This window comes from Panthera onca, chromosome D2 (genome assembly GCF_046562875.1).
Source record: "Panthera onca isolate mPanOnc1 chromosome D2, mPanOnc1 haplotype 2, whole genome shotgun sequence".
NCBI lineage: Eukaryota > Metazoa > Chordata > Mammalia > Carnivora > Felidae > Panthera > Panthera onca.
The window spans coordinates 77,660,169-77,688,147 of NC_138349.1; the positions used below are offsets into that span (position 1 = coordinate 77,660,169).

At 38.5% G+C, this 27,979-nt stretch overlaps 1 protein-coding gene across 4 annotated transcripts in view; it reads left to right on the forward strand.

Annotated features, from left to right (window-relative positions):
• Positions 1 to 27,979, forward strand: part of RYR2 (ryanodine receptor 2) — a 755,762-nt gene that overhangs the window by 553,003 nt on the left and 174,780 nt on the right. For all 4 annotated transcript variants that reach the window (XM_081790553.1, XM_081790554.1, XM_081790555.1 and 1 more), the window contains exons 47-56: positions 1,292 to 1,397; positions 3,825 to 3,945; positions 8,579 to 8,748; positions 10,432 to 10,652; positions 11,961 to 12,051; positions 14,489 to 14,629; positions 16,470 to 16,633; positions 18,825 to 18,903; positions 20,442 to 20,531; positions 21,314 to 21,451. In XM_081790553.1, the coding sequence (XP_081646679.1) occupies positions 1,292 to 1,397; positions 3,825 to 3,945; positions 8,579 to 8,748; positions 10,432 to 10,652; positions 11,961 to 12,051; positions 14,489 to 14,629; positions 16,470 to 16,633; positions 18,825 to 18,903; positions 20,442 to 20,531; positions 21,314 to 21,451 (1,321 nt within the window). The remainder of the gene's footprint in view (positions 1 to 1,291; positions 1,398 to 3,824; positions 3,946 to 8,578; positions 8,749 to 10,431; positions 10,653 to 11,960; positions 12,052 to 14,488; positions 14,630 to 16,469; positions 16,634 to 18,824; positions 18,904 to 20,441; positions 20,532 to 21,313; positions 21,452 to 27,979) is intronic.

Genomic DNA, 27,979 nt, shown 5'->3' on the forward strand with positions numbered 1-27,979 from the left:
CTGTGGGGGTGAGTGTCTTGCTAACAGATCCTACTCCCATGCTACTGACCCCCCTGGAAAAGATAGAATGTAGGGCTTACTGGAGGCAAATTTCCAAGCAGAGTAGCCCTGCAGACCCTCATTCTTGCATACACAGACTAGGCCTAGATGTTTTGTCCATGTCAAGTCCAAGGTGGTTTCAGACTGGGAGTCTTCCGAGATCATGTTACATGTTTATCAATTAGCCACAGAGGAGCTAGGTGGCCCTCAGTTTCTCTAGGTAGTGGAAAATATATCAAGAGATCTCTGGCCCAGGACCACACCAGTGAGTGTGCACACAGCGCCCTGGGAGCAGCATTGCATGCCAAGAGGATGTGGTCAGCAAGGCCTTGCTGTCACCCTGCAGACTGCTAGGTCCAGCTGAGCCACCTACCAAGGGAGGGGTGAATGATGTGATCTTCCAAGGCCATCTAGATTGGTCCCTCATTAGCAAGATAATGAGGTCTTTGTTTTTCTCACAGAGATGGGGAGGGAGACATGTTGGATTATTTGGGAGTGGCTGGGTGGGGTAGAGTACATGGTAAAGAGATAGTAAGTGAAAGATAATCACATTTCTAAGTACTTTCTCTGAGCCGAGCACTGTCCTAGGTGCCTTACATTTGCTATCTTATAGGACAGATCTTTGTCACCTTTTTTGTAGATGTAAGCTATTTATAAAAGTCTTCTAAACAGGGGCACCTGGCTGGCTCAGTCCATTAGGCTTCCCACTCTTGGTTTTAGCTTAGATCTCACAGCTCATGATGTCACCGTTTGTGAGTTTGGGCCCCATATTGGACTCTGTGAGGACAGTGCAGAGCCTGTTTAGGATTCTTTCTCACTCTCCTTCTCTTTCTGCCCCTCCCCTGCTCTCTCTCTCTCTCTCTCTGTAAATAAATAAATAAATAAGCTTAAAAAAAATGTAAGTTTAAACTTACCAAGTCTTTCCATTAGTTATTTTCTTTGTTAAAACAAAGGTTGTCTGCCTCTAGAAATAAGCAGATTCCATCAAATTAGCAATTCTTTTTTTCGTTTGAGGGATTCTCAATATTAAAGTTCCCACAAATGTATTCTTGGTGTCTGGTCTTTAACTCCTTGTTACTTCCCTTTAAAAATGTCAAGCTACAAATTAATCACATACATGAAAAGTAGCAGAAGAGGCAGAATGAATTACCTTGGGGATCCCTTTTCTCCAAGAAGTATGTAATAAACGCGAAGTGTCATTTTATCATCATGTTTCCTTTGCTTTCTGTTTCTTTTGAACAATCTACAAAAGTGAGACAGAAGAGGAGGAGGATGACACTATCCACATGGGGAATGCCATCATGACGTTTTATGCAGCTTTGATTGACCTCTTAGGACGCTGTGCTCCTGAAATGCATGTAAGTGCTTTGGGGCCCAAGAACAGCGATCCTGGCTTATCCATCTATGTGAAGAATCCACAGGGCCACCTGGGTGGCTCAGTCGGTCAAGTGTCCGACTCTTGGTTTTGACTCAGGTCATGATCTCACGGTTCATGATTTCGAGCTCTGCGTTGGGCTCTGTGCTGGAAGCAGGGAGCCTGCTTGGGATTCTCTCTCTCTCCCTTCTCCACTCACACTGGTCTCTGTCTCTCCCAAAATAAATAAATAAAAACAGAAAACAATCCATAGCCGGCAAACATCATAACGGCATCCAAAACCAATAATCTCCACGCTCCATTAAAAATAATAGCAGCCGCCTAATTGCTGAACAAGTGTTTATTTAGTTGGAAATGCCTTGGTTGTAAAATTAGTAATGAGATTTCAGTACAAGTCATTAGTGGAATAGCCAGTTACATCTATATCTCTCAAACACATTCAGCCTCCCTGTACTTTAAGAAGAAAAGAATACATTTTTCCTATAAATTTCCTCTGCTAATTTAGTGCATGCAGAGAGAGAGAGAACAACAGCTCCCGACAAGAGTCATTTTCTTGGTGCGCAGTATCTCGTCTCTGAGGGAGCTGCCATATGCCCGTCACTGGTTTAGGGGAAAGTGGGAGTGCGGGTGGTTACAGAGATGGAAACAGCTATTCAGGCTCTATGGATTGGTGTTTTCTAAAATGCTCTGATGGAGAAGAAATTAGAAGTCTCCTGGAATGGTACTTACTTTTACTCCGTAATACATTCCGATGTTTTGTACTTTATTTTACCCTAACCGGCTTTGTTTTATTCTATCGTATTCATTTTAAAAGTGCTAGCTTTTAAAGGCTCATAAAATTAGCTTCATGGCCTGGGAATGGGAAAGACCACAGAGATCGAAACACAGTGAACAGTGCTGGGGCATATGGCAGATACACGTCTAAACTGAAAAGCCCTTGGGACTGTTGCTTACAGATCACATCTTTCTACGTATGCTTAGGATCTGTGGGAGTTTTGTGCGTTTGTTTTCGTGTTGTTTTATTTTTCTCTCCTTCTTTTTTCTTTCTTTTTCTTTTTGTTTTTTTGTTTTTTTTGTTTTTTGTTTTGGTCTCCTTCTCTCATGGCTGTAGGTTAAAACCTTCGTGTTTTCTTGGGGCACCTGGGCGGCTCAGTCGGTTAAGTGTCCAACTTTGGCTCAGGTCATGATCTTGCGGTTCCTGAGTTCAAGTCCTGCATCTGGCTCTCTACTGAGAGCTCAGAGCCTGGAGTCTGCTTCGGATCCTGTGTCTCCCTCTCTCTCTGCCCGTAACCCCCACCCTCATACTCTGTCTCTCTCGAAAATAAACATTAAGAAAAATAAAATCAGAGAAAGCCTTTAAAAGAAAAAAAAAAAAACTTTCATGCTTTCTTGACATAACTTTTTCGTTGTGAACAGAGAGGAATCCCAGCGTGGAGAAATGTCAGAATGTTAGAAGGACTTGGAGCCTGTTTGTATGCTGGAGGTGATTGCATACAAAAAACTTCATGCTCCCAGTATCTGTTCTTTTCTCAGTTGACATGAAAGATCAAAGGAACCAGGAAACTATGCCAATAAATGGAAATTTTGTGCTCTATTAAACTAGGAGGAAAAAAACCAAGTGACTCAGTAAGGCGCTAAAGTTGGCACTTCTGAAATTTATTCATCTTCTGTATCGATTGGTTGAAGACCTCCTATGTGACAGAGATTGTACTTGTGTTTCTCACCTTGTGGGGAAGGAAACAGGTGCCCCCCCCACCCCCCACTCCGAAAGCCCGTGGTCTGTTCCAGAGCTTTGCTGAGGTTCTTGACATATCGCATCCAGTCTTTACGAGTCGTCCATTAGCCAGTGACAGCCTCAAAAACCTGTCATGATTCATATTCACGTTTTCCCCACTACATCCTAAACCCTTCCTTGGGAGAAATTAGTATGGAATATGGATAAGGATACAATTACATTTTCATCGCAAAGCAAGAAAGAGGCTAAATCAATCATAAATATTACTATGTGTTCTGGGTCCGAAGATAATTATTTCATTGTATTTATTGTTCATGTTACGATAGGTATTTATATATAATTTTGCGAGGTAAGCCTTCGTAGCCTTATCAGATTTTCAATGTATTTTAGTACCCTGCAGAGGATAAAAACTACTGTTTTGATGGTTAAACCACTGGGCCTATGCTGTAGTACATGATTTGGCCTATGCTGATGTCAGCAGTACTGTGTGGACGAGTAAATATCTGTCTCTAAGCCTAAAATAACAAATTCTGTGAGAGGTCTAAGTTTATACGCATAATTAATTAGCAGAAAATTATTTTAGATGGGGAGACCCATTCTTCAGATTTTCTGGATGGAATTGTAACACTGATTTCACGAAGTTGTTCTAACGTTCCTTCGTTTTCCTTCATGTAGTTGATTCATGCTGGTAAGGGGGAAGCCATCAGAATCCGGTCAATTCTGAGATCCCTAATTCCATTGGGAGATTTGGTGGGAGTAATCAGCATTGCTTTTCAGATGCCAACAATAGCCAAAGGTAAGGCCAGCTTCTTTGTAATTCAGTGGGGCATTGGAGGACATGATGTTTTAAATGCTACCATCAGCACTCGACATTCCCCCCAACACCTCGCCCCCAGTCCCCACTGCCATGCAGCATAGTTACTGGGTTTACGTTTCTTCAAGAAAAGTAAAAAAACTTGGGGCACCTGATTGGCTTAGTGGGTTCGGCATCTGACTCTTGATTTCGGCTGAGGTCATGATCTCACGGTTTATGGGATAGAGCCCGGCATCGGGTTCTGCGCTGGCAGCACGGAGCCTGCTTGGGATTCTCTCTCTCCCTCTCTCTCTCTCTGCCTCTTCCCCACTCTCTCTCCCTGTCAAAATTAATAAATAAACATTAAAAAAGTTAAAAAGGGAAAAGCTATAAAGTACATCTTTTTCATTGAATTAAGAAAAGCTCTATTGCCATATTCTTCTACACAGACATTTACAAACACACGTATATAAATGAAAAAGATATTACTATTTTGTCAAGTATTTTCCAGCCTCATTGTTTTTAAACGGCTGTTTTCAATGAGATTTTTGTATATGACATTTCAGACAATTTCCAGAGAAGAGAAAATATGTACCTCAACTATCTTACCTAATTTCTTTCCACTGGTTTTTGTTTGTTTTTTTTTTTTTTTTTTTTGACCCTCATTCTTCTCTGTCTTTCTTGCCTGCAATTCCTTTCTTCACTCCTTGGGATAGTTTTCTTTGTCATTTACTTATAATATTTTTTTTTCCCCAGAAAGGACCATAGCTTCTGACTTAGAGATTTATAAATTCCCAGTGTGTTGAAAGAAGTGCTCTTATCAAGACAAAGGAGAGAATTAAAAAAAGAATTTTTTTTTTTTACCATTTTGATGAAATGTTTATTGCCGTTCTACAGTATGTCATTTTGGTTTAGCGACTGCTTGTGATTAGGTGGTTCACTCTGCCTACCATGGAAAAAAAGATTTAAGAGTTCTTGAAGATTTGGAGCACTTGGGTGGCTCAGTTGTTTAAGCATCCAACTCTTGATTTCATCACAGCTCGTGATCTCACTGTTCGTGAGTTCAAGCCCCACATTGGGCCCTCTGCTGACGGCACAGAGCCTGCTTGGGATTCTCTGTCTTACTATCTCTCTGCCCCTCCCCTGCTCGTTCTCTTTCTCTCTCTCTGTCTCTCTCTCTCAAAATAAATAAATAAACATTTTTTAAAAAGTTATTCAAGACCACTAAGGGACAAATTAGATTCCAAATTATACTTAGATTTCCTTTTTCCGGTTTCAATTTTGTTCAGTTTTCAATTTTTTATTGGATATTCTTACATATGTCATTTTTATATAAACTTCTAATTTTAGAAGAAAGTGTAGTCTAGAATGAAGGGACCACTGTGTAACTGAACGTGACTTACCCTCCTAGCCAGCCTTCTGATGAAGAGAAAGTAGTTTCGTATGTGCCCAGCTTATAAACCCAGATCTTCCAGCCATAAGAGTTGAATATTCATTGTGATTTTCGAGAAAGCATGAACTGAATAATTGTCTGTGGCTTTTCATCTTCTCCACTTGAGGCAACTTCTTTTTTTTTTTTTGTATACATACAGACTGTTCTCTCCTGCCTTCTTTCCACTTCTCTTTCTAACTCATGTTCATTTACTTAAGTACAATGTCCTTTCTTTTCCCTATATTTTGAGCCATAAAATTGGTGCTGTCAGAAGAAAGATAATAATACCAGTGTTACACAGATTAGGAAAGAGAGAAGTGCTACATTTTTAGATAAAATCAGTTATCATGAAAAACCAAGAACATAACCCCTAAGAATATCCAGATGTCTCATTCAGAATTCCCCCAAAGTATATATCATTTTGCTCCAGTTATCTGCCATTAGCCTTCAAGATTTTTCAAGGTGGTTTCTTTCCTGTTCTATTTAGTTGTGCTGTAATGATATTTGGTGGTGTTTTCCTTTATAAATATGCACTATATTGTCTACCTTGGGGTTTAAAGGATTTTTTTGTGAGCTCTCACAATCACGACGAAAGTTAATTTTTAAAACCCAATCCATTGGTTATTATTAAATTTCTACTTTTTTATTACCACTTTCCTTTCATGGAAAATATACACAGAAAACTGTATGTTTTTATTTTGAGTGGTACGCATTTAAGTCAACTTTAAAAGCTAAACTGGTACTTTTTTGTATGTTTCTGTGACAAGTCAGTTGCCCATTTAAGCATCACCCATTATCAGTAATAATTGTTACTGTATGTTATATATTTAGGACGTGAAGTTTGCCTCTAATGATTAGTTCTTCCTCCCTTAGTGATGGCTGAGGCCTTTCTCAGAAATTATTTATCATCTTTTAGAACTACAGCATGGCCCAGAATAATAATGAAAGAGGGAGGGTTTCAGAAAACTTGAGGGACAAACACACAATCTCAAAAGTTGATATTCATGGTTTGTGAGATCGAGCCCCACATCAGGCTCTGCGCTGACAGCATGGAGCCTGCTTGGGATTCTCTCTCTCTCTCTCTCTCTCTCTCTCTCTCTCTCTATCTGCCCCTCCCTGGTGCGCTCTCTCCCTCTCTCTCTCTCTCTCTCTGAAAATAAATAAATAAATTTTAAAAAGTTCATGTTCACTTCCTGCAGTGCTTGGCCCCAGCAGATTTGGACAGACTATCTAAGGCAGTAACTGTAACTGTAGGCAGATGAATATTGCAGGGACCACAAGGTAAGGCCAGTATACCTGGCCTTCCTTCTTCTAGTTCAAAAGCCAGCAATTTGACAGGAGGCAGTCTGTCAGCTTTATTGTCTCCACTGTGTTTGAGGAGATGGTAAAAGTGAAACAGCAACTGTGGCAACTCAGTGAGTCTTGAATCCCAGGTATGTGTAGCTGTAACATTCCTTAACATGAACGTCTACTTGATTGAGTGTTTAAAACACAGATCTTATTTTAGGATCAGCAGGTTGCTTGACATTTCGTTAGTCACGACTGTATATTAAAATCTTAGAATCTTAGGGCACCTGGGTGGCTCCATTGGTTAAGCGTCTGACTTCAGCTCAGGTCACGATCTCACAGTTCGTGAGTTCGAGCCCCGTGTCGGGCTCTGGGCTGACGGCTCAGAGCCTGGAGCCTGCTTCGGATTCTGTGTCTCCCTCTCTCTCTGCACCTCCCCTGCACATGTTCTGTCTGTCTCTCTCAAAAATAAATAAACATTAAAAGAATTTTTAAAAAAATCATAGAATCTTATAAATTTGAATTCCCTATCATGCAATTTTTTAGGAGAATTAAACTGGACTGGAATTTCATATGGATTTCTAATTAAAAAATATAACATACTGATTTAACATTAAGGATTAAATCAGTTTTGGTTGGATTTGAAAGCTGATTTTCTTGGTTTAAATCTAACTTTGCCAGTTACTAGGTGTACAACCCTGGGCAAGTTATTTAACTTCCTTAAAGGTCAGTGGTCATCTGTTAAATGTAGCTAAGAATACCAGCCTCACAGTGTGCTTGTGAAAATTGTTATCGAATGGTGTCTGTAACTTTCCTGGCATAGCACCTAACACCACAAACAAGCTGTTATTCCCATTATTTTAATGATAGGAAGCAAAGTAGTAGGTATATGGGTATTATTATCATTTAATAAGGAATGGAAGCTATTTGGTATTAGCCTTTAATATAATGTCCCTGAAAACATTGTTACTTGTTTATTTTCACAATTCAGATATGAAATCCATTCATTAATTATGAATGAAAACAAACAAGTTGTGACTTTATTTTTTCAGGATGATTGTGGTCATGTAACCTCTTCCCTGGATCCTTGTTTTTTCAACATTGTATCAATATTAATGATTCTGTGATAGTCTTTGTAGATTCTCATAGTGTATTATCAGTAGCAGGATGTTATTTGGCATAATTACCACATGGCCAAACAGGAAGCAGATCTGTCCTCCAGTTTTTTAAATTGGCACATAATCCCCTAATTCCATATCTCAGTGATTCCCAGTGTGTGGATCTATGGAATTCTAATGAGATTCCCTGATCTATACAGGCATCAAATAGTGACTATTAATAGAGAAAATAATCTGATTCTCAAATATGTCTTAAGTGTTGTTAAATGCTATTATGATTCATGAAACGTATTTCATTTGACAGTCCAACTGATTCATAGAGTTGCATCATTTTGTCCAAGCCATAAATATGTAAATGAACCATGATTATCACATGGGGATGCATGAGTGTTATTAGTGTTTAAAAGAGGCTCTCAGGGATGCATGAGTGTTATTAGTGTTTCTGAAAACACTGATTTTTTGAAAACAGTGAAAACTTTGCAGTTTAACTTGTTATGGTATTTACTAGTTTTCACAGTGTAGATTTGGGATGCCTTTTTGTTTCTTTCACATTGTCTAGCATAATGCTGTGTATTGAATCAAATACGCAGCTAACAAATAGATATGCCCAAATCACATTTCGAATGACCTTGAATTTACATTGCCCTGTGGTAATTCTTAGGCCAGTTCCTAGCACTTGCTTGTGGATAGAAGGACAAAAAAACATTCAACTGATAATTTTACTTGAATGTGAGAAGGCTGGAAAGAAGCCATTTGTAATCTGTCCATTAACAACAACATGTCACCTTCTCTCTTTTAGATGGGAATGTGGTGGAGCCTGACATGTCTGCGGGGTTTTGCCCAGATCACAAGGCAGCCATGGTTTTGTTCCTTGACAGGGTCTATGGCATTGAGGTTCAAGATTTCCTCCTCCATCTTCTCGAGGTTGGCTTTCTGCCTGATCTCCGGGCTGCTGCTTCTTTAGATACGGTAATGATTTTAACGATGAACATTCTCAATTCCTGACATGTCCTCCTCTGGCTTATTCTCCATAGATGTATTCATTCGTTTATTTATTGTCACCAAATGTCTATTGAGTACCAATTATACTTTTAAGCAGGCAGTGGGTAAACATAAAATAGACTGTATCCTAAGAAATTCATTGAACAGTGGGGAACACTTACAACCTCAGGATTAAGATAAGAATTCTGATCAGGTACCACGGAAGATAGTAACCCTGATTTGGGAGGTTGGCTGAAACAATCATGCTTCTCAATGAAAGCAGTTACAGTATTAAGAATGTTTAATGGACACTGTTGAGTTGTGCCAATAACAGTATCATCCTTATAATACTTATAAGGATACTATATTATAATATAATATCATCATTATAACATAATGTCATCATTACAATATAGTATCATCATTGTAATATAATATCATTATAATATAATATCATCATTGCAATATATCATTATAATATAATATTATCATTATAATATATCATCATTACAATATAATATCATCATTATAATATAATATTATCATTACAATATAATATCATAATAATATAATATCATCATTACAATATATCATTATAATATAATATCATCATTATAATATTTAAAGCATAGATAAGGCTGTAATATTCCCTGTGCCTCCTGTGGTCTGCACTGAGAATCTGTCGTTCCTGGTGTAAATACTCTCCTGTTTAAAGCATTGTAGAGTAAGCTGAAGCTCTAAATGTCATTTCAATAGTTATAATGCCTCCTTTTCTCAATTAAGTGGGTCTTTTTGATTCCAGAGAAAACCAGATCTTGAGGTGGTAACAGCTTTTTCATGAAAGTCTTCAGAGGAGACTCCTAAAAATACACTGAATTTTCTTTTTTCTTTGTTGGGGGTGTTCACATGTAATTCTGAACCTAATAGGATAGTCGAGAACACAAGAAGACAATGAACCTTCCACTATCGATTCCAACAGACAGGAACAAAACTGTAAACGTTATTAAGTAGAATTATGGAAGAATTTTTGAACATGAGATTTGTTATGGGAATAAGCTTCTTTCTGTTTTTCCTCCCCTAGTAAAGTACTCACATTCTTGGATATCATTAGTGTCTTCAACTCATACTCATCTTACCATTGATATTTTATTATAGAATGTGAGCCTCTTGGGCTTCTTGAGGAGGTAGAGATCACTATAGACATCACTTCATTTTTATCTGTTTGTGAGCAATCGAAAGTTGATTGTTACTAGTGGTAAAAAAAAATCATATGAACCACATTTAAAGGTATAACTGAGGAATACATCTCCACTTTTCATATACTGTAACACCTTGGATTGCGAGTAACTTGTTCTATGAGTGTTCTGCAAGACGAGCAAACATTTCTAATGAATTTTAACTTGATCAGCCAGCGATGTCTTCTAATACGAGTCGCACATGACACCAGACGTCACATGATCCCACCTGAGCCAATGGGTCTTGAAATTCGGTTTGATATATGAGTGCTTTGGATTACAAGCATGTTTCCAGAATGAATTATGCTCACAAACCCAGGTTTCACTGTATTTGTCATTTTCTAGATAATGAAATTACATGTCAACATGTTCATCCCTTTGAGAGTTGTCTACTGCCAAACACAAATGACTTTCTACTCTCACGATTTCTTTTTAGGCTGCTTTGAGTGCCACAGACATGGCCCTGGCCCTCAATCGGTACCTTTGCACAGCCGTGTTGCCTTTGTTAACAAGGTGTGCCCCTCTTTTTGCGGGCACAGAACACCACGCTTCTCTCATTGACTCGTTACTGCACACTGTGTACAGACTTTCGAAGGGCTGCTCACTTACCAAAGCTCAGCGGGATTCCATAGAAGTTTGTTTGCTCTCCATTTGTGGGTAAGTGGGAAGCCAACTCCGAATCCAGTTTCTTCTCCTTTAAGGAAGAGCATTTACTATATGGACCTTGACAAATAGTTACGAATTTTGGAAACAATTTCTGTATCAAAAAATTAATTCACTGTAGGTAGTCGCCTGTACCCAAGGTCTGAGTCTTATCAGAGCACCCTTGCTCCTCGTCAAGTTCTGGAGTGTTCCTCCAAGCCTCTCTAGGGTATCTGGCCATTGGATACAGTGCTGGATCAATTTTACTATTCTGGATGTTGGTGGGTAGGGTGACTGTGTGAGGAGTCTCTGGCCACCGTAGTGTAAGATTAATAGATTCTCCCCTTTTGACTATGTGTGATGATTTTAACTCCTTTTCCAGAAGAGAAAAGAAAAAAGAGACTTCTTAAATATATAAAAAATGATATAGTATAATATTAAAGCATTACTTATGTGTGGCAATCATGAAGGCTGACTTTATTTCCTCCAGCCTAGAAAACCACTTCCTGTAAATGGAAGTGTTCAAATGTCTTACTGTGAAAACCAGAGCATACCTTCCCCTGTTGGAGTTCTGACAGCTAACATGACAATTTCTCAAGCCCCCTAGCTGGGGTGATGGCTCCTTTCTGATTTCAAGAGTGGGTGAAAGCACGTGGCTCGGCAGTCCACTGATGAAGAAAAGTTTGCACTCACAGTAAAGTGTATGTATGGCTTAGAAGCCAGATGGGACTGAAGGAGGTGAAAAATTAGGAGGTTCTGTCTGTAGCTCCCCTGACCTTCAAATTCTGTAAAAATGAAATCAAAATACCTACCTCATAGAGTTTATCTAAATATTAACAAAGTGAAACATTCAGGATGACCCCACATAGTAGACGTTCACTGTATGTTGATTTTTGTTCCCTTCCACCTCTGGCAAAATTTGTCTCTGCCTTTTTTTTCTCCCTCCTGTTGGGATACTTCTTCTTCTTTTTGCTTCTAATTCAGTCACTGAAGACCATTCCCACCCAGTAGAGTGGAGAAAGAAGTATTTCTGGAGGAAGGGTCTCAGGAAGCATTAGGGTCCGCCACTGTGAATGGTGGGAAAGTGAAGGAGGAGAAAAGAGGGCCATCTCTAAGGAATGCTCTTCAGATCTAGGGAGTAGAGATGAGTTGGGATGTAACCTTTTGTATAGTTGTGTAGCCTTTTGTTGATCTTTGGATTGGGGCACCTAATTAACCACCATCTGAAGAGAGGTTCTTGGCATATATAATTTAGTCTAATGAACTATTTACTTAGTTTAGACACATTTCCCTTCATTATTTAAATGAACTTTGTTCCACCAGCCAATTGAGACCTTCTATGATGCAGCACTTGCTCCGAAGATTAGTGTTTGATGTCCCATTATTAAATGAACATGCGAAGATGCCTCTTAAGGTAAGGATAGGAAATGTTTATAGTTAGTTGATTACTGAGTCCTCTGACTTTGCTCCTCTTACAATATGTACAGCTCTTAGAAACGCCATGTTTGATTTTTGATGAGGAAATTTTCTTCCAATTCTTGAAAAGGGACATATAAATTTGAGAAATGTGTATATCACAATAAAACAAGTAATAAAATATCATAGAATTTCCAAGATTGATTTCCTTTAGGTGAATGGAAATAGAAATCACTGGGAAAAAAGATGGGCAACAAGGAAACAATGCACTAAGGTATCGTTAAGTCTGGAAAACATGGTGGTAGATGTGGCCTAAAATCTTAGCAACCTCAAGGGATAAAGAGCAGGCTTTTGAACCATTTTCTAAGTTGGTAATTTCATGACAGTTTCCAAGTGTAATTTCATAGAGTTCAAAGACAACTTCTGTATGTAGTTAGAGTTTGTCACCAATATGGAAAAATCGCTGACACTTTCTCTGCCCAGCTTCATTATTCTGTTCATGAATGATCTAGTCTCATAGTGTCTTACTGACCTGGGAATATTTTTCTGTCATCCAGTGTCTCAGTCAGGACTTAGCATTAGAATATTCGATGTGTCCTAGTACGTCTGATAGCATGGTCTATGGGTGGAGGTCATAGTCACGCAATGGACTGTTTTATAGGGGACCACTCTGCACTGTCATCTGATAAGCATCGTTTTTCCTTGTGGCCACCCAGTAAGAGTGGTGGAAAAAGAAGTTTGAGATATTAATACGTCTATTTTTTGAACTGCTGTTACTCTCACCATCCCTTGATATTTAGCAAATGCAATCTTTCTCCATGAAAAATTGATTTTGGTTTAATAAATTTATATAAATTAATTAATTATGTAAAATAAATTGTATTCTTGCCCCCAATCCCATTTTTACATTTTTTATCATCTAGAGACCCTTTGCCATGCAAAATTTTCTTGATATAAATGAGCTGGAAGGTACCTGAAAAAAGAGACAGTATTACTTTATGTGATAAACTCTTTTACCTTATAGATATTTCCAAGTTAATCGTAACACATTAGGTCTCAATATTTCATCATTTGCGATTTCTAAATTGTATGTGTGTGTATTTTGTAATTGAAGGGGAGACCATAATAGAAGTATTTCTGTAGTAAGAGATGTCATTTTTTGTTTGTTTTCTAAGTTTTTTTATTTTTAAAAAATATTTTTTAATGTTTATTTATTTTTGAGAGATAGAGCACAAGCAGGGGAGGGGCAGAGAGAGAGGAAGACACAGAATCCGAAGTAGGCTCCAGGCTCCTAGCTATCAGCCCAGAGCCCGATGCAGGGCTTGAACTCACAGGCCATGAGATCATGACCTGAACCAAAGTTGGACTCTTAACCGACTGAGCCACCCAGGCACCCCTTAAGTTTTTTTTTAGAAAGAGAGAGCACATGCGGGAGAGGGGCAGAGGGAGACACAGAGAATCTTAAGGACGCTCCATACCCAGCATCGAGCCCACTACCGGGCTCAGTCCCATGACCCTAGGATCATGACCTGAGCCGAAATTAAGAGTTGGCCGCTCAACCAACTGAGCACCCAGGTGCCCCAACATGTAGTTTGTTTTAATAACAATAATCCTTAACAATCTGTTTCCCTTCTTAGTTACAGAAAAGAGTCCAAAAACTTATTGCTGATTCATAAAGATCATTTCATTAATTCAGCAAGTAGTTGTGAATATTTGTTAGTTTATAGATCAAAAATGAACTATCCAAAGAGCTACCAAATAATTTGAAGATTCTATCCTTGTCTTTAAATTCAGTTTAGTCCTAAACAAACAAAATATGCATAGATGAAAATGTAAGAAGCAACATAGATACTCAGAAAGATAATACGTTGCATCCATAACCACCAGAGAAATATAGATAAGGAGATTACTGAAATGGAGTAGTTTCGGATGTTCAAGCTTGAAGCAAAGCCTGAAGTGTGGTGATTAAGGATTGGCAAAAGGAAGCAAAAATATTGAGAGGTAGATTTCCCTTAGAATGTACATTTCTGGTGCTGTATCCTAGAGATATTTACTTGTGCCTCTGGGTTACCCTGAGGTCAATCCTGTCACTAAGTATAGATGTGCACATCCAGGGGATGGTGATTCATGAAACTGTGAGTAAATGATGCCATCTAATATATAGGACTCAAGGATACATTAGTAACCAAACACTCTCATAAAGACTACTGTTCTAGATGGTTTGTTCGTAAACCTGGGTATTTGGTCCTCATACTGTGATTAGTGTTAGATTTTAAAGAGGCCTAGTATAGTATTCTCCAGAAGAATTCATAGGAGATTGAGCAATTTTGACCTTATTACTTGGCCTTTGGGTCAAGTCACGTGGGTGGAAATGGGAAAAGTCCAAATGGTACCTTCAAGTCATCACTTTTGTAATTAATTGTTTCCTCACATAGTTGCTGACAAATCATTATGAAAGATGCTGGAAATATTACTGCCTGCCTGGAGGGTGGGGGAACTTCGGAGCTGCCTCAGAAGAAGAACTTCATTTATCAAGAAAGTTGTTTTGGGGCATTTTTGACGCCCTGTCTCAAAAGGTGATTCAATATTTTGTGGGCTTTGTGTGACAAAATAATTTAAAAGTTGTAAATATTCCTAGTAGAATATCATCTTTACTTATTAAGACTTGTGTAGTTTTTTTTTTCATTTTTCTAACATACAACATATTTTGAGAATGTAATTGATACCGAGTTTTCTTAATTATTATGGTAGCATGGTCCTTGTGACCATAACACCATCAGAATTTAAAATGGCTAAGCATTTTAGGAAATTATGAACATGGTTGAATTTTGGTGCATTTAAAAAAAAATGTTTATTTTTGAGAGAGAGAGAGAGAGAGCGCACAAGCACGGGAGGGGCAGAGAGAGAGGGAGACAGAGGGTCCAAAGTGGGCTCTGTACTGAGACCCGAGAGCCTTATGCGGAACTCAGACTCACAGACCGTGAGATCTTGACCTGAGCTGAAATCAAGAATTGGCCACTTAACCGACTGAGCCACCCAGGCGCTCCAAGTTTTGGCGCATTTGGACTTACCTGGACTCAAACCCTCCCTAGTCACCCTGATCTTAAAACCATGACAAAATCTTATCACGTATAAAAATATGCAGCCTCATAAAATTATAATATTCCAGTGGCCTTCCTGACTTTTCCCACTTTGCTGCTATGGAGATTAAAGTCACTCCATTCAGTGTTGCTTTCTATATGTGACATTCCCTAACACTTGACATATTTATAATGGATAGTTCAGATATTTTCAGAAGGCTGGAAGGGGATAGTATTTCGGAGAAAAATCAGAACAGCATGCTTTGTATGCTTCTGCTAAAATTATCAATCGAAATCAGCTTGAATTCCCAGGTGGACATTATTAGACAACCAGAGCAGGATATCCAGAAGTTTGCTACATAATAGAGTCAAGTTCATCTGTGATTACAGTTGGAAGCTACATCTTGATGCTTTCTGTTACCGAATTGCAAATGCTGAAGGTATTTTTAGAGGAACTTACAGCATTAACTTACAATTGAACACTTGAAGTGAGATAATTTTTAAATAAATATTATTTTCTATTTTTTGAAACATCTATAAATACTGGGGTGCCTGGGTGGCTCAGTCAGTTGAGCGTCCAACTTCAGCTCAGGTCATGATCTCACAGTTTGCGAGTTCGAGCCCCACAGGGAGCTCTCTGCTGTCAGCGTAGAGCCCGCTTCAGATCCTCTGCACCTCCCCTGCTCACACTCTCTCTCTAAAATAATAATAATAATAATAATAATAATAATAATAAACTTTAAAAAATTAAAAATTCATAAATACTAATTTAATTAGTTATGTGATTAATATACAAATACCTCTTCCCAGAAATTTTGACTGTGCATATTCCCTATAGAATTTCTTTCTCGGTTTAGAATTTTATTTTTCATACCTTTGTATATGATACAGATCAGTTAAAATTTCTCACTCTCTGGAATGTTCCTTTATTTTTCAAGTATAGCCTTTATAATATGGTACGGCGGTATTCTATAGTTATGCTATTCATCTACTGAATTTATGTTTCAGTTGTAAAGACATGTTATACATTTAGAATATCTGAGTATATTTCATTTCAAATATTGGAGAAAACCTCTTAGAGAAGCAGAGTTTGTATTCTTCTTAAGCAGCAACTCAGTAACTCTGACTTCAGCCCGTCTCACGTTTGATGGGATTTCAGGCTACATACACTTTCCATTTGCTAGAGGAAGAGTCTGCGAGGGAGTTACGTTAGCCTGGGGGTAATTCCGATCTTCTCTGACAGCGCTGTGCCAGCCACAGCGATCATTCTGACAACTTTTGCTCAACAGTAACCCAGGCTTTTGGTGTTTTGTTTTGGTCCTCCATTTCTTCCCAGAAATATGAACAAGAACTTTTCAAACTGGCACTGCCTTGCCTGAGTGCCGTTGCGGGAGCTTTGCCTCCAGACTACATGGAGTCAAATTATGTCAGTATGATGGAAAAACAGTCATCAATGGATTCTGAAGGGAACTTTAACCCACAACCTGTTGATACCTCAAAGTATGGACTCTTTCTATTGCAGCAGATTTTTATTGTAAATGATGTGTGAAGTCTGAAATTGAATAAGGTACTAATGTGAACTTTCTCTAATCCATGCCCCCTTTGAATTGGTATCCTTTTGGTAGGGGTCCCTTTACTTGACAGAATGAACAGTGGTGATAATAATGATCATACACATGTCAGAAGTAGATAACGATGTACCTTCTAGGCTACGTCACATAACCCGGATTCTGTGTGTGTGACCACATGATAGTATCTGCGGTAATGAGAATCAAGAAAGGATATCAGCTATATTTGTAGCTGAAAATTTACCCCAAGTGTTTATTAATTGCAGCCAGCCTCTGTAGCGCATCTGTGACTGGGGGTGATCCCGGCAGGGCAGAGCTGTTCTGTCAGCTGCAGGGAGTCACCGCTACATGTCAGCAGCGTCTAAGGGGTAGCACCTGGTGTTCAGCATCATAAAGCACAGCATGAGATTCCAGGGAATATCAAATGAGAATATATGTGGAGAATGTAGCATGCTGTTAGAATGCAACGTGACAGCCTTAACCACAGATCAAATGTTCCGTCGCATAAAACTGCTTACCCGTACTTAGTTGCGTAAATTGTTTTTACAAACGGGATGTCTCAGTACTTCAGGTGTTTGGAGTCTCAGCATTTTTGTTGTTACTGTCTTTGAGTAGGACCATGGTTTCCCATTTGCGAGGAAAGCTGACTCTTCATGCCACATTATCTTATCGATTCCGTGGTGACTCCGCAAGATTATGGTGTTAGCAAGGCAGTCAGTGGTAGTTCTCATCCACGGCATCCGAATTGGCTTGGGAGTTCAACTTTCAGGCTTCTGGGTGGCCCCCCAGCTGGTTTAGCTTCCATAACAGATCAAAAATTCAACCCAAGTGGTATGCCATTAGTTTGATAATGCCTTAAATTTGCATGTTTGGTATTTGATGACAGTCCCGTGAGAAAAGACTCTACCCCCCAGTATTTGGCTTATGTGATTGATCCTTTGTTTCTCTTCCAATGTAAGTAAACCAAAATATCACATATTCAGTTCCTACATGGGTAAGTTTTTGGTTTGCTAACGTGATATAATCCACGATTTTAAAATAACATCAGAACATGTGGTGGTCTTGGTGTTGATTAATTAGATCTAACTGATTAACAGCTGTCGGGCATGTGTATTCATTTACCTAGGCTTACCCCTTTGGGGCCTTCTTACCAGACTAGGTTTACTTAGTGATATCAATCATTGCTACATCTTTGTGATTTTTATATATTGTTTCTTAAGTATTTCTGGGTCATATAGTTCAATTCCTGACTGATAACATTGTTGCACAAGAACAGTAAACCATCTCATTATGCTAGGTTTTATTTAGAAGTCAGTTATCAATGGTAATTGCGTTAATAAGTTATATGCATGAGTGAATGGAATTATATATATATTTGATTTTCCGTTCATTGATCTATTTGATATTCCCAAGTCTCATAGTTGGACTTGGTCATCAGTTGCATGCACTTATCATCTGTTGAAGAGATCAAATATTAATTAAATATGAAAGGAATCGAGAATAAATGTTATCAAGATCACAGAGCATGAGTAGTTACTTTTCGCTATAGTCCATATTAATAGTAGAATGTTATATGTAGACCATAACATTTAAAATCATTAACACATCTCTAGTTGTATGACATTAATTTAAAATTTTAGTACATTGAAAAAGTGTCACCGGTCAGATTTCAGGAGATCTTTTACCTACCTATAGTTGTTGCAGAAGAGACTTAAGTCAAAAAGGGAGAATAACTTAAAAGAATGAATATGGAAGGGAAGTATGTCTTTAAGCTCATTAAATCTAACCATATCTTGATTCAGGTCTAAAAAAATTTTTTTGTATGATTGATTATCCTCGTCTTTGAATATATTTTAATTATATTATATATAATTTTTATTATATACAACTTCTATGAAGACATAATAAGTTATGAATTAATACAAGATGAGCAGATAAGCACATTACCGGCTTGATTTATATATTATTCCTGCACTAGGGAAAAGCAATACTATGTTAAAATGATTTTTTAACAGTTATGCATCAAGTGGGATTTAAGCAATCATAAGCTGTGAGTAAATTACTGGTATGATTTCCCATAAATCCTGTAAAAATCAAGCTTTTTTTCTTTATTTTTCTCATAGCATTACAATTCCTGAGAAGTTGGAATACTTCATTAACAAATATGCTGAACATTCTCATGACAAATGGTCAATGGACAAGGTAAAAGCCAGAGTATCACATTGTCATTCAGTACTGAATGTACCCAATGAGTGGCCACCACCCAAATATTTCTGACCATGACTGTTTTCTACCTTAAAGTGAGAGCTGTATCTAGATTAAGAAAGAATATTTAATTACGATTTGCTAATACAGTATTTGGTTCCGCCATTAATACGTGTAATCCAATATGAATGAGAATATCTGTTTATCAAAAGCACAGTTTTAGGAATAAAAATTCTATTAGTGAAATAATAAATACAGTTTCTAAACACATATTGTTTGGGAGATAATCATCATCAGTGGCTTTAGGAAGAAAAGGTGACTGTGGGTCAGAAATCTTTTAAAGAAACTTTCGCTTCAAGAGTAATTTTATATTAGAGAAATCTTGAAATTATTAATCGGAAATAGTGATTGTTTATACCTTCCAGTCTTCTGTAATAGGTCTTACTGCTAAGTAGATCTGCAGGTCGCTAAAAATAAACTGCATGGCAAGTTGACATATTTTATTTGTATTGTCAGAAAAATGCAAGCTGATGAGTTAAGTGACACATGTCCTACATATCATGAAATTCTCTAAAAGGAACCTTATGGCTGTGTAGTCACATTATGTTGAGCCTGGTTAAACTTGAGAGATGTGAAATAGATTTGTCAGAGAAATTGAGCTGAGATGATGCGGAAATCTAAAATAAGCATGTACTGTTGGCGAAGTGAAAATCAAACATCAAAGGTTCCGAGGTGTTTGTGTTTATGGAGCAGCTCTGTATCATCCTGTTAGACTTTATATTAAATTTCAGTTCTTGCCTTCGCCAATCAGTCCCTTTCTCCTAAGAAACCCTCTTTTTGTGTTGATGAATGTGTGGTTCTTTGTTCACTAATTTATTTACTAGGTGAGTCAGTCCGAGATAAGTGTCTGTTTTATGTAAAGACTCTGTTAGGTACCGAGCTGGTGGTGATGGAGAGGAAATTTACAAGAAGTCTGTCCTGAACTATTGCAGTCTAGTTACTCAGATTCCATGGGCAGATATGAAATGAGATAGGGAAACGGTGACACGTACAGAACTGCAAGGGCAAAATCATGTGGAACAAACATGTTGAGAGTTAATTGAATACTGGAGTGGACCAAACAGTTAGCATTATTCAGAGAAGCTTGCCAATAAAAACGGCACACTCCAGTTTTCCTGCTTGAACGAGCATTTCGCATACACATCTCAGATGGAGGTCCCGAGATGTCGCAGAATCAACATCATGGGGGCCGCGCACCCCTTAGTTTGCTCAGCGGGGGAGTGCTTACTGACATAACTATAGACCTGGATCTGTTCAGGGTGTGTTTAATCTTTGGATAGAAAGATTTGTTCTCGGTAATTATTCAAAATAATACTGGTTAGGATGGAAATCTTTATATTGACTTATGCTGGGTGGAATTCAAACCTTAGCCCATATCTTGATTTATTTTTATTTTACTAGTACACACTTCAACACATACATACCTACATTCTCAAAAATTAATGCATATAAAACAATTTTGATTTTTTTTTAAGTTGGCAAATGGATGGATTTATGGAGAAATATATTCAGACTCGTCTAAAGTTCAGCCGTTAATGAAGCCATATAAACTATTATCTGAAAAGGTGAGGTTTCTTTCTTTTTTGTTATACAGTTTTAATTTATTTTGAATTTTTTTCTTTATTATGTAATTTCTTATTAAAATGTTTTCTTTATTTACGTATGCTTTTTAAAAAACCTTTATTTAAAGGTTGCAATTTTTAATTTTAATCTTTTGTCTTTTTTTCCTCTATTCCTATTTCTATGAGCATTTAATAGGTTCTTCTCTACTTATATTCTTCTGTTCCTTTTTGATATTTTTTCCTCCCCAATATTTTTAAGGTCTTTAGAAAATATTCTTACGTGCTAAGGAGTTTCTTGATGAGGGATAAAGAAGTAATATTTACAATGATTATTACTTATAATTTTGCATGTATTTTACTTCTTTCGGGGGGAAATCAATATCTTGACAAATGAAGTGAAAAGGACTTTTTTAGCTTGGTGCTTACGGAGGAAGAGTTTTTCTCATCTGTGCATTCAGATGGTAGAAAAGCCTGCACTCATGGTTCATATAATCTGGCACTGTTTCTCCTTTTTAGTTTCTATCTAAAGTATCAGAAGCTGGGAAACTAAAGAAAACTAACCTCCAACGAAATAATACGCTGAAATCCCTCTTTTGTAGCATTAGCCAAATTAGATCTCAGCTCACCCTGTGCTTTTCAGAATTTTTACTTTCCTTTTTCATTTCTAAATAAATAATGCCAGCCTTCTTTTTTTTAAAGTGAAGTAAAGGTAGTCTATTTCAGATTTTTTATTTGGATTCCATGCACCTCCCTTTTTTTTTTTTCCTCTTCCTTTTTGTCTCTAGGAAAAAGAAATTTATCGCTGGCCAATCAAAGAATCTTTAAAAACCATGCTGGCATGGGGTTGGAGGGTTGAGAGAACACGGGAGGGAGACAGCATGGCCCTCTACAACCGTTCTCGTCGTATTTCTCAGACAAGCCAGGTAAGAACACATCGGTGAATGCACAGCTTATGTTGTTTCACAATCATTTGAATCTTTTATTTAATTAGTGGGTTTTCTAAAACAAATAATTGGAAAATTACGAAGAGTAACAGAATGTTTAGAAGAGGAAAAACCATGTTTCTTTTTAAGTGAAGTTAAGTCTTGGTTAAAACTGGAGTTTATCAGGTGATGCTTCTCCTGGTTAATCTCTAAAGGAGTGCCCAATGGTGAGGTCTTGACATTTTACTGATGAAGCCTTACGTACAGTGAGATTGTCTGCAGAGTTCTCTTCTCCTTTCGAGAAAGAACTGAAGGTTGGTTTCTTAGGGAACAGTGGGATCGTCAGACAGTGATCCCGATCTAGAACCCACACGAATGGTCCACATAGTGAGCTTGACCACCTGTCCGCTTTTCCAAGGCAATATATGCAACCATACAGGCAGAGCAAGAATTCAGAGAGGGGCACCTGCGTGGCTCAGTCGGTTAAGCGTCCTACTTCATCTCCGGTCATGATCTCATGGTTCATGAGTTCAAGCCCCGCATCAGGCTCTGTGCTGACAGTGCAGAACCTGCTATGGATTCTCTATCTCCCCCTCTCTCTGCACCTCCCCTGCTCACACCCTCTCTCTCTCTCTCAAAAATAAATAAATAGACATAAAAAAAAAAAAAGAATTCAGAGAGCACCTTGCTAGTGGGTCACATCAAGGAAATCCAATCAACTTAGCAAGGTGCTGGCTGTGGGGCGTCAGTGCTCAAGATGCGGCACAGCCTCAGCCTGAAGAACCTGGAGTTCAAGGTGGGGAGCAAATGCTAACTATTACCTGTGGCCCTTTCATCTCTCCTGGGAGCCAAACCTGTCATTTCCCTTTTCCAGGCTGCTAGGGCTACTGTGTTCGGTTCGCACAAAATATCATGTGTATTATTGCCGTTTTTTAAAGAAAATAAGGGCATTCATAGCATGTGTTTCCCATGTTTCATATTTGAAATAGATTGAGTTCGGATTTGGGCATGTTGTACATTAAATTCTCTTAAGTAAGTATCATGTGGGTGGAAGCCGTAAAAGCATATTTTACCTTTTTATCATGTACGCACACATTTCTGACTAGGTTACATTTTGTTTTAATCTGTTTCAGCACATACTGAGCACAAACCCTCCGGTAGATGATAGGAACATGAAGGTGATAAGGGCCAAAAACTCACAATGTGGTGTCAGAGACAGGCAGGTTAGACCTACTTCAACATAGTACAGGAAGTTTTCGACTCGTGGTGTGTACCAGGTGGTGCAGAGTGCAGAGGGTGGAATTATTCTTTTTTCCCCTCTAAATTGGACAGGAAATCCAAAAAAAATTACTGTCTAATGGGGGTGATTTAAGCTGTGCCCAGAACAAGAAGGTAGATTCTCCCACTGCCCGTAACAGCAGGATTGTGTCCCCTGACTTAAAATTGCATGCGTTGTATTTATTCCCTGTCTTCCTTACTCCTTGCTTGTCTCGTAATATTGTTCTCTGGGGACTTTAAGCTCTCGATAGATTCTATCAACCGAGACTCGTAGAACCATGTCTTAGTCCTTACTGGTTTTAGAGGGACGTCATACATGTGTGACATATGATGTGCGTTGTTATATCTCCTGTGTGATTTCAGTATGCCAGAGGCACAGTGCATAGATGAAGGACGAAGTATCTGGAGGTAGACCGAGACTTTTTAGAAATGTACCATCAGGCATGTTACTTGATCTGTTTGAGTAAATGTTAACACCCCCATTTTTTTCTTTTTAGTAAATGATAACTCTTATTGTTACTGCTATTATTTAAATATTTTTAATGCCAGAGAGCATTGCATGGTAGATAAGAGTGTTTTTGCGTTTGTAGTGCTTTGACCTATTAGTAGTAAAGAAAGAATATTTCTCTCAGTATCAGAAATGGAGAGCAAATTCCAGTCGATGCCACCAATATATTTATAATCTTGTCATTACTTTTATTCAGAGATTCTTTAAGCAGAAAGCAACATTACTTGAAATGTTAACGTATATTATTCCTTAATCACTAATCTTGTAGTTCTGTCATCTTTTTCAGGTATCATCGTGCCAAACTTTTTAATGTCTTTTCTTTTCTCTCCGTTGCTGGTTTCCCAGAAAGCTTATAAAGATATTTTCTATTATGCAATAGAGAGGCTCTTTTGGATAAACTAAGGAACGCTTTTTATAGCATCAGTTTATAGTAAGGAATATAAATGGGTGAATTGAGAGAGGTCACTGGTCGATGTGATTTTGGAGCTGAATTGTCTCAGCTTCCTTTCACATGGGGCTCAGCTCTCCCTCTGCAAGGCAGAAGCAGCCTGGATTTAACCGAGCGAGGTCTGGCATAGCCTGCCTACGTTGAAATCCTGGCCTTACCACCACGTAGCTGTGTGAGCTCGGCAAACTGGTTAACTTCTCTGTGTTACGGTTTTCTCATCTTTAAAATGAAGCAAATGAAGCATCTATTTTAAAAGATTATTCTGAGGGCTCATGAGTCACCTAAAAGAGTAACTGGCTGGGGCGCCTGGGTGGCGCAGTCGGTTAAGCGTCCGACTTCAGCCAGGTCACAATCTCGCGGTCCGTGAGTTCGAGCCCCGAGTCAGGCTCTGGGCTGATGGCTGGGAGCCTGGAGCCTGTTTCCGATTGTGTCTCCCTCTCTCTCTGCCCCTCCCCCGTTCATGCTCTGTCTCTCTCTGTCCCAAAAATAAATTAAAAAAAAAACAAAAAACGTTGAAAAAAAAAAAAAAAAGAGTAACTGGCCTATATTTCAATAAATATTATACTTAATTATTACCATTATTATTTTATGTGGATCAATAACAATTTTAATGTTTTTTGTTTGCTTTGAACACCACAGGAAGACATGAGTCCTGATTTTAGGAAGTTTACTGCTCCATTAGGGTTTTGTAATTTGCATATGCAAGATACCATAAGGGCTTGGGCGTGGCCAATAACAACTTCATAGGATATAGAATATATAGAAGTACAGATAGGAAAAAGTAAGGAGATACTGATTAGAGAGGGGGCCTAAGTAGGCCTCTTGGCAAAGACAGCATGGAAGGAGGGCGTTTCTGACAATTTCAGGCACATTCCACAAGTTCTTAACCATTACTTACTTGTCCCCAAATTGCAAGTTCCTATTTATCTGTTTTTCAGTATTGCAAATACAGGATATAAACTATTTAAACAAATGAAAAGTAATTTTATAACCCGGGATGAAGAGAGAGATGGGAATGAAACTTTTGGAAAGTGTGACCACCTAGAACTAAAACGCAGGCTAGGACAAAACAAAATTTCATTCATTCCTTCAACGGATTCTTTATTGAGCACCTGTTGTGTTCCAGTCATTATTCTTAGCTTTTCAGGCAGATCAGTGGACAAAATAGACAAAGCTCTGTGCTCTCATGGAGATTACATTCTTGTAGGGAAAGTAAGCAGCAGATATGAGGAAATTATGTACTATGTAAAAATATGATTCATACTACAGAAACAAGAAAACAGCATGGAAAGGCAGACTGGGAGTGCAGAGGGAGGGGGTTGGGTAACATTTGTGGATGAGTTGCAGTTTTATACACGGTTGTCAGAGTGGATTTCACTGAGAAGACGAATAGAGATTTGAAAAAGGTGAGGGAATTACACGGAGTTGGGGGAAGAATGTCCCAAGGAGTGTAGCAGCAGTAAGGTGGGAGTGACGCCTGATACATGTCAGGGAGATGAAGGAAGTGTGTGTATATATTGGTGCTAAGTGAGTTGGAGCTGGGTAGCCAGGAGAAAGGTGGGGGTGTCTCAGAAATCAAATCACGTGGAATGTTGGGAACAATTTTGAGAAATTAGTGAAGTTCTTTGGACTCTGACGGAATTACTTTCAAAACTTGATGCTGCCATTTTCTATGACTTTTGAAATAATTCTTCTGAAATTTTCTTCTCCTTTTGAAATGGTGAAAAGTGACCTCTACCTTTTAGAGTTGTTCTAAAGAACAAAAGACATAATCTGCCTGCCTTGCGCATAACCATGCACGTGGGGGCCGTTACTGTTGCTAAAACCACTGGAGTTAATTACATTAACGTTCAAGCCCCTCGTTCGGAAATGGTGCATGTTTCGGGCAACTTGAAATTATAGCAGCCTTGGCCGCTCTTTTGATTTCTCTGTATATGAAGGAGAGAAATAGGTAATGAAAAATATAAATAGAATCTGTCCCTGACCAAACAGGTATCAACTTCACATTCTTTAACCCAGCCTCAGTAACTTAATCTAAAGCTAAAATGATAAATAGTTAGACATAGTCAAAGAGGATATGAAATACTGAGAATTTTATTTTAGGAACAAATAAAGTTATTGATACCAACTCCATTTTATTCATTTATTCAATTTACAGAGAGTCTAATATTGTTTATCAGTTTTAAGACATAGGTTTGCCATCATGTCTGTGAGATTAGGAATCACTTTATCATTGTAGTGTTGGCGAAGTCTGGCTTGTGCCACGGCCTCTGGGAACATTACGACCAATAAGGCTCAGCCCATGCCCACAGATTTTTCCCATACAGTGGAAGAGTTTAGAGAATAACAAAATAAATATTTTGGAAATACAGTTCTGACAACAGAGTGGAGAATGAATTAGAGAAGGAGGATATGGAAGGCAGAAAGACAGATTCCTTGGGAGGACACCATAGACATCCCTCAAAACAAGACAAATGTTAAATATCTGAATTAGAATGGAGAGAGTGGAGATGGAGGGAAGTGGACGTATCCCGGAGGGATTTTTAAAGTAGAAAAGACAGAGTTCTGTGACTGCCTGATATATGATTGCAGAGGAGGAGGAGTAATCAAAGGTGGTCACCATGGATCCGGGCTGGACTGCCAGGTGGGTGTTTATATTAGGAAAGGTAGGGAGCACAGAGATGGCTACTTGCTCGGAGATGACAAGGAGGGAACAATGAATTTGATTATGGATGTTGTGTTGGGCAGAATTACGGCTTTCAAAGATGATCCCCAGTTGCTGGAATCTGTGGAAGTGTGACTTTACTTGGGCTTGGCCAGTGTGATCAAGGCTGACGACCTTGAGACGGGGGAGATTATACTGAATTATCAGCGAGTCCAGTATAATCTCAAGAATCCTTAAGAGTGGAATAACTGCTCTGGCTTTGGGTAAGGGAAATGTGACTTCCAAAAAATGGCCAAAGAGGTGCAGTGTTGCTGGCTTTGAAGATGGAGGAAAGGGGCCATGAGCCAACAAATGTGGGAGATCTTCAGGTAATGGATAGAAGAGTTGCCAAAGAAGGAATCTGAGGAAATGGAGTCAAGAGAAGTTGAGCACAGAGACAGGAGGGTGGTTTCCTGGAGTTCATGAAATGAAGGGCTGGAGAGCAGTGATTCCTGGTGTCAAATCTAGATGGACTGCCTTGATGGCAGCTGGAAAGAAGCCTTGTGTAGCAGCTTGGAAACTGATAACACTTGAGAGGACAGTTTTATTAGATTTGTGGGGAAAGAAATACACTGCAATATGTTGAGGCCATAGGAGGTGATAGGGAGAGGGAAGTGGCCAAGGCATCAGATAGCTTGAGTTGGAATCCTGCCAGCTCAGATTTTTAGCTCTGTGACCTTGGGTAAGTCACTAGTGTTCTTTAAGTTTCAAATTTCCTTTTAGGAATATTTAATTTAAAAGAGGGAAAAAATGTGATTTCATTAAACATTCCATTATTAGATGGTACTGAGCAGTGGCGAAGGCTCAAAAGCCAGGGTTCAGTCAAAACTAACCAATAGGTTGAGAATAGCCCATGAGTCCATTATTAATGGTAACATAACGTTAGCCTCTCTTTTCTAAAAACACAGACATGAGCTATAGTGTGCATTTTATTTTTATTTTTATTTTTTGGCTTATACGTGTCTAACAGGAGACTGTACATATGAAATGTAATATAAATACATGCTAGAATATATTAAGATAGAGCTTTAGATTTAAAGCATGAACCATAGCTTATTTCTATTAAACACTGTTATATAACATATACATTGTGAGGAATGTATTGAGAGTTCGAGACAGTGCATGAAATGTTATGGTTGATGAGAAGATGTTTCGTTTTTTCAAAAGCCAAAATTCAGAAATTAAGTCTGATTGTTACTGGAGATAACTTTGTAAATCATTGACGACTGTATGGTGTTCTTTGGAAGAGTTGGTTGTACTTTATCTTCACATTTGGCCCATTGAGACATTCATAAATTGCCCTCTTTGATTAATTACTGTTTGCCTGAGGAAGAGTAAATTTCATTGTAGCCAATTAGAGTCTGTAAGAAACTGAAGAATACAGCGAGCCTTTGACTAAGGTAGTGTTTCAGAATCCTGGATACAGGGGCACCTGGGTGATTCAGTTGGTTGAGCTTCCACCTCTTGATTTTGGCTCAGGTCATGATCTCACAGTTTGTGGGATCGAGCCCCGTGTTGGGCTCCGTGCTGCCAGCATGGAACCTGCCTGGGATTCTCTCTCTTTCTTCCCATCTCTACTCATGTTTTCTA